The sequence below is a fragment of the Brienomyrus brachyistius genome, chromosome 8 (genome assembly GCF_023856365.1).
Source record: "Brienomyrus brachyistius isolate T26 chromosome 8, BBRACH_0.4, whole genome shotgun sequence".
NCBI lineage: Eukaryota > Metazoa > Chordata > Actinopteri > Osteoglossiformes > Mormyridae > Brienomyrus > Brienomyrus brachyistius.
In genome coordinates, this window is record NC_064540.1 from 29,488,993 (window position 1) to 29,501,675 (window position 12,683).

The 12,683-nt window shown below is 40.9% G+C and overlaps 1 protein-coding gene across 2 annotated transcripts in view; it reads left to right on the top strand.

Annotated features, from left to right (window-relative positions):
* The window catches only part of cntn2 (contactin 2), a 100,932-nt gene extending 89,697 nt beyond the window's left edge, over positions 1-11,235 (top strand). For both annotated transcript variants that reach the window (XM_049022510.1, XM_049022508.1), the window contains 4 exons: positions 4,820-5,006; positions 5,237-5,349; positions 5,916-6,084; positions 8,769-11,235. In XM_049022510.1, the coding sequence (XP_048878467.1) occupies positions 4,820-5,006; positions 5,237-5,349; positions 5,916-6,084; positions 8,769-8,875 (576 nt within the window). In that variant the 3' untranslated portion in view covers positions 8,876-11,235. The remainder of the gene's footprint in view (positions 1-4,819; positions 5,007-5,236; positions 5,350-5,915; positions 6,085-8,768) is intronic.
* Positions 11,236-12,683: the final 1,448 nt, after the last annotated feature.

Genomic DNA, 12,683 nt, shown 5'->3' on the forward strand with positions numbered 1-12,683 from the left:
GTTGAAACGGAACTTAATTATTATTTTTATTTAAAATTTTAAATCTGATAAATTTACTACTACTTACCAAAAGAACTTCTGCCTGAACCAAGTATGAACTAAAAACAAAACGAAATCGAAGTCGAAGTTGCTCTTGGGAGGTCGAAAAACCACAAAAACCCCCTCACAGCAGGCTACTGCCAGAGCGGGAAAAAAAGTGGAAAATGTCCTCCCGGCCCCGACTGGCGACCGAGCAAAGCTCAGGAGCAACTGTCCTTTTCTGGCGCTGAGTAACGTTACCAACGTTAGATATTATTAGCTATTTCGCCCCGCCGGTGTTTGTTACGGAGTTAAACGCGAACAGAAAACGCAGCTCACTGCCCGTAACAATCGCGCTGTTAATAAACACACAGGACAGACAAGCACTCACGCCGACCAAAATAAGAACAATAAATAGAAATAACACAGCTACCCACTAAACAATTAAAGCACACAAACACTCAGAATATACGTTCCAAACACCCCAAAAACAATCACAAACAATCCCAAAACCATCGCTGCAGCTTAATACCACTCTCTCGCAGTAATCCCAACCTCCTCACCCTATCTCTAAGGGAGAGCCCAGCCACCCTGCGGAGGAAACTCATTTCGGCCGCTTGTACCCGCAATCTCGTTCTTTCGGTCACTACCCATAGCTCATGACCATAGGTGAGGGTAGGAACGTAGATCGACTGGTAAATCGAGAGCTTCGCCTTTTGGCTCAGCTCTCTCTTCACCATGACAGACCGATGCAGCGCCCGCATCATTGCTAACGCCGCACCGATCCGCCTGTCGATCTCCCGCTCCATTGTTCCCCCACTCGTGAACAAGACCCCAAGATACTTAAACTCCTCCACTTGGGGGAGGACCCCATCCCCAACCCGGAGAGAGCATTCTACCCTTTTCCGGCTGAGAACCATGGTCTCGGATTTGGAGGTGCTGATCCTCATCCCAGCCGCTTCACACTCGGCTGCGAACCGTCCCAGTGAGAGTCGAAGGTCACGGTCCGATGAGGCCAACAGAACCACATCATCTGCAAAAAGCAGAGACCTAATCCTGAGGTCCCCAAACCGGACATCCTCAACGCCCTGGCTGCGCCTAGAAATTCTGTCCATAAAAACTATGAACAGAATCGGTGACAAAGGGCAGCCCTGACGGAGTCCAACCCTCACTGGAAACGAGTCCGACTTATTGCCGCCCATGCGGACCAGGCTCTGGCACCAGTCATACAGGGACCGAACCGCCCTTAAAAAGAAGCCCGGTACCCCATACTCCCGGCGCACCCCCCACAGGACTCCCCGAGGGACACGGTTGAATGCCTTCTCCAAGTCCACAAAACACATGTAGACTGGTCGGGCAAACTCCCATGAGCCCTCCAAAACCCTGCTGAGAGTATAGAGCTGGTCCACTGTTCCACAGCCAGGGCGAAAACCACACTGCTCCTCCTGAATCCAAGGTTCAACAATCCGGCGGACCCTCCTCTCCAGGACCCCCGAATAGACCTTACCAGGGAGGCTGAGGAGTGTGATCCCCCTATAGTTGGAGCACACCCTCCGGTCCCCCTTCTTAAAGAGGGGGACCACCACCCCGGTCTGCCAGTCCAGAGGCACTGCCTCCAATGTCCACGCGATGCCGCAGATGCGTGTCAACCAGGACAGCCCCGCAACATCCAGAGCCTTGAGGAACTCCGGGATCTCATCCACCCCCGGGGCCCGGCCACCGAGGAGCTTTTTAATCACCTCAGCGACCACCGCCCCAGAGATAGGCGAGTCCACCCCCAAGTCCCCACACCCTGCTTCCATTACGGAAGGCGTGTCGGTGGTATTGAGGAGGTCTTCAAAGTATTCCCTCCACCGACCCAGAACATCCCGAGTTGAGGTCAGCAGCGCACCATCCCCACCATAAACAGTGTTGATGTTGCACCGCTTCCCCGCCTTGAGCCGCCAGATGGTGGACCAGAACCTTCTCGAAGCCGTCCGGAAGTCGTTTTCCATGGCCTCGCCAAACTCCTACCACACCCAAGTTTTTGCCTCAGCAACCGCCAAAGCCGCATCCCGCTTGGCCTGCCGGTGGCCGTCTGCTGCGTCTGGAGTTCCACAGACCAAAAAGGCCTGGTAGGACTCCTTCTTCAGCTTGACGGCATCCCTCACCACTGGTGTCCACCAGCGGGTTCGAGGATTGCCGTCGCAACAGGCACCGACCACCTTTCGGCCGCAGCTCCGGTCAACCGCCTCCACAATGGAGGCGCGGAACATGGCGCATTCGGACTCAATGTCCCCCGCCTCCCCCGGGATATGGGAGAAGTTCTGCCGGAGGTAGGAGTTGAAACTCCTCCTGACAGGGGATTCCGCCAGACGTTCCCAGCAGACCCTCACTATACACTTGGGCCTGCCAGGCCTAGCCGGCTTCCTCCCCCACTAGCGGAGCCAACCCACCACCAGGTAGTGATCAGTTGACAGCTCCGCCCCTCTCTTCACCCGAGTGTCCAAGACATGCGGCCGCAAGTCCGACGACACGACTACAAAGTCGATCATCAAACTGTGGCCTAGGGTGTCCTGGTGCCAAGTGCACATGTGGACACCCTTATGTTTGAACATGGTGTTCATTATGGACAATCCCTGACGAGCACAGAAGTCCAACAACAAAGCAAAGTCAAAGTCAAAGTCAAAGTAAACTTTATTGTCATCTCTGCTATATATTGTACAGGTACATAGAGAGACGAGATGACGTGGCTCCAGTTTTTTTCAGTGCAGATGAGAGAAATAGACATGTAACAAACCAATAAATATAAGGTATACAAAAAAATATACTATACTTGGAGATAGAGGTAGAGGAGGTTATAATAGTTATGCATGGAAAATGTGCAAATAGGTGGCAGAAGTGCAAAAATGCTTGTAGCAGAGTTTGTGTGTAAAGTGCAGATGTGCAGGAGTCAATTTGTTCGCAGTCCGGGTGTGTGTGGGGGGGTAAGTGTGTTCAGGAGTCTAATGGCTACTGGGAAAAAGCTATCCCGCAGTCTGGAAGAACGAGTCCTGATGCTGCGATAGCGTCTGCCAGATGGGAGGAGTGTGAAGAGTCCGTGTGAAGGATGAGAGGAGTCAAGCACGATGCAGGAGGCCCTCCTGATGCAGCGCTTGTTGAAGGTGTCTTCAAAGCACCGCTCGGGTTCAGATCGGGGGGGCCGTTCCTCCCAATAACGCCCCTCCAGGTCTCACTGTCATTGCCCACGTGAGCATTGAAGTCCCCCAGCAGAACAAGAGAGTCCCCAGGAGGAGTGCTTTCCAACACCCCTTCCAAGGACTCCAAAAAGGGTGGGTATTCTGAACTGCTGTTTGGCGCATAAGCGCAAACAACAGTCAGGACCCGTCCCCCCACCCGAAGGCGAAGGGAGGCTACCCTCTCGTCCACTGCGGTAAACCCCAACGTACAGGCACCCAGCCAGGGGGCAATAAGTATGCCCACCCCCGCTCGGCGCCTCTCCCTCGCGGGCAACTCCAGAGTGGAAAAGGGTCCAACCCCCCTCAAGGAGACTGGTTCAAGAGCCCAAGGCGTGCGTCGCGGTCAGTCCGACTATATCTACCCGGAACTTCGCAACCTCGCACACCAGCTCAGGCTCCTTCCCCATCAGAGAGGTGACATTCCATGTCCCTAGAGCTAGCTTCTGCAGCCGAGGATCGGACCGCCAAGGTCCCCGCCTTTGGCCGCTGCTCAGCTTGCATCGTACCTGACCCCTATGGCCCCTCCCATGGGTGGTGAGCCCATTGGAGGGGGGACCCACATGTCTTGTTCGGGCTGTGCCCGACCAGGCCCCATGAGTGTAGTCCTGGCCACCAGGCGCTCGCCCTCGAGCCACACCCCCAGGCCTGGCTCCAGGGGGGGACCCCGGTGACCCGCGTCCGGGCAAGGGAAATCGTGTGTCCAAAATCTTCTTCTTCATAGGAATCTTCTGAGCCGCACTTCGTCTGGTTCCTCACCCAGGACCTGTTTGCCTTGGGTGACCCTACCAGGGGCATAAAGCCCCAGACAACATAGCTCCTGAGATCACTGGAACACGCAAACCCCTCCACCACGATAAGGTGTCAGCTCCAGGAGAGGTGCCAACCCAACATGTTTCCAGATTTAGGGAATTTCATTTTATATATCTGCTTGTTTTTCTCATGGTTGCTGCATTACAAAGAATCATCTTCTGTACAAGAATGTGTTGCTCTCTAAAGGCTGTATTTACAGTATAATACTGTAATCTCTGTGTTAGTGGGTTATATTAATGTGAGGTTAGTGATCCGCTTTAACAAGAGCAAAGATTTTTGGCTTGGTTTAAAAAGTGGCTTAATCTTTTCATGTTAGCAAAGTGCTGCAATAGATCTTTTTGGAAACCTTTTAATCAGGTCATGCTCCATATAAATAGATTATACTGATAATAAGCCTATTCGGAAATATCGTAAATTAACACTTAGAGGGACTAAGTCCAAAACCCAGTGATTAAAAGAGTAGTGGACATAGAACACTTGTTGCTCACACAACCTATAAAATAGATCTTCATTTGCCCTTTGATATATTAAGTAACTGGGTGTATTACTATAAATTTATATATCAATGATTAAAGCAGCATGTCAGTTAATGATCACGGCGTGACTGGAAAATGTAAGGTTCAAACTCCAAGAGAAAGAGCTACTCTTCTTCCTATTTTTCTTTACGTAGCACCCAACTTTATAAATTAGCATAGAGTCTGAAATTTATGCAAATTTATTTTGATAAAAATACATAATGAGAACTACCTGTATCACTGTATTTTCCATTCCAGATTCGCTACTGGCGTCAACATGACAAGGAGGCAGCAGCTGACCGTGTGAGGACTGCTGGTTTAGAGACAACGGCACGAGTCTCAGGCCTTCGGCCCAGCACTCTTTATTATGTGATGGTTCTAGCTTACAACAGTGCTGGCACTGGACCACCCTCTCCCCGTACCACAGTTATCACCAAAAAGCCCCGTAAGGCTGCCGCTGAGCGCAAAGCCTAAGCCTGGTCTCAATAACACATGATCACATCAAAGGAATCCTCTTTAGTACTCCTACGATTTCTAGTCACAAAACACAGCCTATTCCCAGTTTACACTTAATGTCATGGGAATTAACAAATGAATGTTAAAACACTGTAAAATCCTCTTAGAATATTTGGTGCAATTTAAAATGCTTAATTTTAAATGTCTTTTTGAACACAGCTCCAAACCGTCCACCAGGCAATGTCTCATGGAGGACCGATGGATCCTGGGTAACGGTCATGTGGGACCATGTCAAGGCAATGAAGAATGAATCTGCTGTGCTGGGTTATAAGGTATTAAATACAAAATATAAAATATGTCTGATTGTGTGTTGTCAGCTTTCTGTAGTTTAAGTGTAACTGAGTATTATTCCACATTTTATCTCTTGATTGTTCTTGGCTTTGAAATTGTAATTCAATTATGCCCCCTTAAGTAAGGCAAATTACCAAGACTTCAAACTGTGCAGTCCAATAGCCTTAATAACTATCACAAAGAACAAACAATGAGTGATATCACTAGATAAGACAACATGGTTTTAGAGGGACAATTCAGGTTATAGGAGTGGTTAGTGGCTCAGCGTCTTAGGTTGTTTTGCCTGTAATTGGAAGTTAGCCAGTGTAATTCCCAGTATTAGCAGAGTGATTACACTTTTGGACTCTTGAGCAGGGTCCGTAACCCCCATTTGCTCCTGGGATTGTTTAACCCTGCTTTCTCAAAAAAATGTATCTGCTAAATAAATTAAATGTGGATTTATACTTCTTGATTTTTACTGAATTACAGTTACATTATGTAATTATGACGTAGTAACATTACTTTTGAAATTCATTGGTATCCCTGTTGTTCACTTCTGTTTTTTAAGGTCCTGTATAAACATGAAGGTCATTCGGCCTTGAAGGTTCTTGAAAAGGGCAAAACTTCCATCAGCCTGCCCCTGCCCAAGGACAATGGCTATGTGGTTCTGGAGATACGTGCTTGGGGGGAGGGGGGAGATGGAGTCCCTCACGAGACCATTGTATCTAGGGATTCAGGTCAGCAACTTGTAGACAATGGAAGCAGCCATCAGTCATTTCACCATATTTGAACTTTCTGACTGGTGTAGCTTTGTTGACATTGCATAGCCCATATTGGTACAGCTTAATATTTGTTTTCAGAAAAGCTCTGTTGACTGCTCACACTCTGCTCACAAAAAGTCTTCACTCAGCTCAAAATTGAAATAAGTTAACTGAATCACACAAATTGAACAGACCTATATATAACTTTGTCAATACAGTTATTAAAGTTCAACTAACCTAGGTAGAGGTTCAACTAACCTGAACTGTTAAGTGTATAGCTGACATATTTTACGTATTAATACATATGTAAAGATGTAAAATCTCTTCATTACTTTATTAATTCAGCTTGCCTCTTCCCTCACAAGTAGTTGACCTGTTATAATATTTCATATGTTATATTTTTTATAATATTTATTGAGAATAAGTGTTATATTATCAGAAGAAAACATTTGGTTTTACATGAAAATAGAACACAGCTTTTGTAAGACAGATTTAGTGAGGATCTAGGTTTTCTTCTTTTGGGATATGAATCCAAACTCCTGCTCAAAGGGCAAAGATAAAATCCACTGTGCATCTAGTGAAGACTACTTGGGTCAAACAGACATTATAAAAAAAAATTTTAAAATCCCAGACTATAATTTTACAGTGCATAAAAGTGTAACAATATTGGATCAGCATCTAGTAATGCTGAAATGTTGATAGGACATCATGACTCAACACCGCTTTCAGGGATTTTTGTTTAATTAAGAAAAACATTCTAAATATAATGCGTAACTGATTAAATTTTCTTTGACATATTGGTAAACCGCTTTAACATACAAGGATCATAGTAAAGTTATATTTAAATAAATCTCAGACACTGAAAATATATAAAATAATTTGTATAGCAGAAATTCAAGGAAAATTGAAAAACTTGTCTTAAAGGATGGCATACTGAAAGCCATGACATAAACTGTGCAAAATGCAAGCAAAACTTGCCAAAATGCAAGGGTCTTAAAACTTTATCAGCCCAAAGACCCCTTGGTATATACAGATATGGACCCCCTATTAAATCTTCATAAATGTGTTTGTAACGTCCGTGGGTGGACGGGCAGGCAGGAAGCGGGGAAGGACAAGGCAGGTAGGCAGGATAAAGGAAAACGAGGTTTATTAATGGGAGACAGGGCAGACGGTGACGAACATCAATGACGGATCTGGGGAAAGTAACTCGGATGCAGACTAAATATACAAGACAAGCTGAAATAACAGGAAACAGGTGATCACAATCGGGGAAGCACACGTGGATGATCAGGGGGCATGGCACACACGAGGACTGGACGCGCAGGTCATGACAGTGTTCCCCAGTTTAGACCCATCCTGTAATAATATATTTATAATAATAGCCTTTATAATCCATTTATATTGATTATGTTTTGAGTGCTAAGCTAGCTTATTATTGTCTGTTATTTGTTTTCATTTTTTTTAATTATCAGAAAAAAAATAATCTTTAGAAAACTATAATTTTTTCTTAAGTACATATCTGACCCCCTCCCACTCCACATTTCACTTAATGTTAGCTCAAAATAAAGGGACTCTGAAGATGAAAGAATTAAGCAAATTCAGCTTATAATTTAACGCTAGTTTACGTGCATTTACCTTCCACATACCCGTCTGTATAGAGAAGCTATTCCTTATAAATTAAGATATCCGCATATGTCAACCTTTACTGATTTTTATACTTCAAAGTTACAGCACCAGAGCATAAGGCACAACTACTAATGAAGATATTTGCATTGGACAATCAACCATTCTCCATAGTGGAGGGATTTTGTCAACGCATTCACCACTTAGATTACATTTCAGAATACTGTTGGTGCACTACTGGTTACATTGGTTATAATGCAAATGTAGCTAGTTAATGCTGGCCACATTGCCTAGCATTAATCAAATTAACGCTAGATAAAGTTGTGTAAAACCTCATACAGCAATTGCCTACTAGCAGCTGTGTCCTAGAAAACCGACTGTTGTGGCAAACAATAAATATCCAAATAGATCTAAAATTTACTTGCGCTGTTCTGTTCTGAATTGCAGGTGTGAAATTCCACCATGGCTGCTTAACAAAGCTTTAGCTTCTCAACAATCCAACTGCACAACAATCCAACAACCCACTTGAACTGCACATAAATGAATGAAATTAAAATTAAAAATTTAACAAATACACAATGCAAATTTAACAAATACACAATGCAAAATTACTACAGAATTCCAGGGGTAATAGCAGAGTCGACACACATTTATTTTTTTGTCAACCTTACAGACCAATTATAATTGAGTGAACAGTATGCAAGTTGACAAATGTACTGCTATGACTTGCAATTTGAAATTTAGACACTAGTTACTATTTCAGCCAGGTAATAAATTTGTTCCATTAAAAACATAAAATGAATATTATAAGACTTGCGTAATTCAATATCATCACTGGAAATGCAATAAAAAAAAACAACATCCTTATCCACGTGCATTTAATAATTCTCTTATAATCATTGAATGATATTCTGTATTTGAAATTATTAAAAAAATAATACAAAAATATTCTTTATATTCAATTTATTGTAGCCGAGAAAAAATATTTTCTCAATTTTCCAAGTTTCAAGTCTAAACACAATTTTGTTTCCCCACAGGAACTGGAATGATGGTTCAGAACATTGCCAAGATTCTCAACCCATCCTCTTTTTTACTTTTTTCCATTGTATCAGTGTTCACATTTATTGGCCTACTTGAACTATGAATGGTTTTATTTCAGGCTGTAAGCCTGTTTCCTTAATACACTTATCTGACCTTAATGATTTTGTATGTATTGGGGGGGGGGGATTATCATGTGAAACATGGTAACATGGTTAAGGCAAGGACAAGAGTCATGATAACTAAGTGGGATGGGTGTTAAAAAACAACAAAAACTGTATTACTGTATGTGTGTTTTTCTAAAGAAAAGAAACTTTTATAAGACTGTGGAGAAATGTATACTGGAAGAACGCAAACTGGGTAAACTGACTGGACAGCCTGATTGTGAATTGAAATAAAACACATGCCTTATGGTAAAATAAATGTGAAAAACACATTTTTCCAGAAGCTGGTTTACAAGCATATAGCCAACCCCGTCCCTGTCCTTGTAACTTCCAGTCTCTTTTAAATAACTACCAATGGTGGAAATAATTTTTCAGTACTTGATATATTTTGTTCCTATTTCCTACAAGTAATGGACAAACAAAGGGGATGCTGAGTAAATACAGTTAGCAGTGTAGTTTACAAAAAAGATCTATTAAAAGAATTCAGATTCAGATGTCCCAGGGAATAAGTTTCAGTAAAATATCCTATCCTTTTCATTTTGATTACTTATTGAAAGAAAATATAAAATAAACCAGTGACATACTACAGACATCAACAAAATATATTCTGCAGCATTTCAATAGCAGGGAATTCTCTTCCTATAAGGCCATCCTCCAAGCTGTACATAAATAGTTCAGTATGCATTTGAACAAGGTATTTTATTTGTAGAGTTCAGTCTTAGTGCTTGAACACTGAGCTGAAGCATGGTTACTCCAAGAAGAAAAATGCTGGTTAACAGAATGTGCAAATTTGCCTACGACTAGTGTCATCTAGCAGCATGGTGGCTCATTGGGTTGGAGGTTGGGCCTGCTCTACGTATGCTTCAAGCCCCCAGCAACCCTGACCTGCATACATATTATAGATAGTAACTGATATGTTGAGGAGTGGTGTATTTGCAATTCCGCTGACTACCAATAACAAAACAAATGTCCATCTACTAACCATTTATTCAATACAAGGTCATATGAAGCCTGGAGCCTATCCCAGAGACCATAGGGCACAAGGCAGGGGAACACACACTTTGGACTGTTGAAGGAACCTGTAGTACCCAGACAGAGTTCATGCAACTTAAGGAGACCATGCAAACTCCATACTAACAGGATTCAAACCCTTAATCCAAGAGCCTGTATCACTAAGCCAGACTTCTTGCTTCACTGGACAACTTGTAGTTAATGTATCCCAGTTAATGTATTAATGTTCCCCAATTTAAATGGACATTTTCTTTGTCCACTTACATTTAGCCTAGACTACTATAAATCTGACAAGTTATATAACTAAACAAGAAATCCTGCTTTGTGATGCAGGCCCCTGGAGGTGTGAAGCAAACATTGATACTGACTGAGGCACCATGCTGCCAATTACATTCTGGTATTCAAGCATTTTTATGTCTTAATACATATTAAGACACATAATTACTTAAAATTTTAAAACACTGCAAACACAGGGAAAAGACTGTATAAAGTTTATCATAGTCAGATTCATTTAATAGCACTATATTTTTTGTTGGTCACTACCTACTGATGTAATGCAGCTGAAAATGTGTTTTTCAATTTTTTTCTTGTTTCAAATCAAAAGAAAGTTATTAATACAAGCTTAATTTTGCACTATTTTATTCCATATTTGATTTTTTTAGATATTTGAGTGCTCACACTGTTGGTATTTAGATGTTGGTATTTGCTCATAACTTGGTCTTTTCTACAGAGGTAAAGTATTCTCTATCAGGAGGGCTGAAACAACCAATTACCTTTAGGCACGTTGCTGTGAACTGGCTTGTAATTTACTGTTAGTTTTTTTTTTTATTTTATTGTTGGAGCTCCTGTAGAATATTAACTGAAGATAAGAGTATGCATTCTCAAGGGCAAATGCAGATCAGTTTTTGGAATAAACTGGGCATTAGGAAAGTTATACTGGAGTAACCATTAAAGACAACAATATACATTCTGATTACAAGAAAGTGTTGACTTTTCCAACAGGGAATACCATAATAACTGTCCAAAAAGATGCAAAATTCCTGTGCATTTAACCTGGGATTTACATTACAATTTTGTCAATTATTATAAATTCCAGTCTCTTATGAATGTGGACAATTGTTATATGTGGAATTGCATGCCTAAGCGTTACCCTGAGACCAAAAGAAATATTTATTTTTGTTATTGCAGTCAAAATAAGTACATATTTATACTGGGGAGCATGAGCATTGAATTATAAGCCATGTTTTTTATTACTAATTTTCAATTATGTAAAAAAAAAAAAAAAATTAAATCATGCCATGATTTTGGAATGCATGTTCAGTGGTAACTTGTAATTATAAATACAGTGTGTCTTTTCATATATCACACACATTGAAACAATCCTTTTAAACATTCAAGATACTAACTGAAAGTACTGTAAGCATTTTATTTGGTAGTAGTCATTGTAATATCATTTACTGTATCTCACCATAGGCTACAGCTCTGCAAACCCAGATGACTATGTAAAAATATTCATTATGTTTTTATTAGTGAAATGAAGTATGTCAGTGGCCAGGCCCACTAGAATGTTACTCATCACTGAACTTCATGAGTGAATTTCAGGATGATTTTCAATTTACTAATAATTTTGTAATAGATTTTGTATATTGTAAAACTGAAGTGTGAATTGCTGATGATTCACCTCTTTTTACACACAAAAACATTGACTTGAATCACATTTAAGAGGAGTTAGAACTAAAGTTGGCTAGGAAAGTCTCTATTTATTTTAACTGTTACTAAAGCCATGGTAAAATGGCTAAATGATGATCTTAATCACATCATGAAGCTTATCACTGTCATGCTGAGTTTGAGACAAAGGATAAAAGGATAAAAGGTTAAAATGAGAGGATCTATTGAAAGTGGAGTATCATGCTGGATCAGATGAACAGGTTGAATGAGCCATCAGACTATCATCATGTAATTGTCCTGACGCAAATTGTAAGTTTAGTGAGTTTAGTTATGAATTATTATTTTTTTAAGTTTAGTAGCTGTTAGTTCAAGATACTATTTCAACTTTTAATTAACAGTATCACAACACTGCCATATTATAAAAATTATAAAAATATTTGATAACGCTTTACATTAACTGCACTTTCATAATGCATTTATATTTCATTCATAAAACGTTCAGTAAACCTTCATAATGTATTCATTAAGTATTCATAAAACATTCATACACATCTTGTATGTATACCATAAAATCCTAATATCTCTTAACAGCTGTAATATTCATTAATAACAAAAATTATATAATAATAACAAACATTATAATTGTATAATCATGTAATATGCACTGAATGTTCTATGAATGCATAATGAATGCAATGAAGATGCACGTAATGTAAAGCGTTACCAAATATTCATTATTATTTTACAATTTATGTATTATTATGGGGAAAAAATGTTTAGGATAGAAAACATGTTAGCTTCCAAGTGGGAAAAATCCAAAAGTGTTTATGAACAGTATATGATTATTCATAAAGGAACCATGGCATTTTGAAAAAACTTGGGAACCTGGGAAAAAATAACATGTAAATAATCGTCAATAAACAAATTCAATTGTATTTAAACTAATGCTTTTTTCTTCCATCAATTTTGTTTTGTTTAGGTATTTGGTGTTTTAGTTTTCATTTCAAGGATAGTACAATCCATGTGTTTTTGTCGCAGCCAGGATTAAAAAAGTGTTCATTGGAAGTGTCA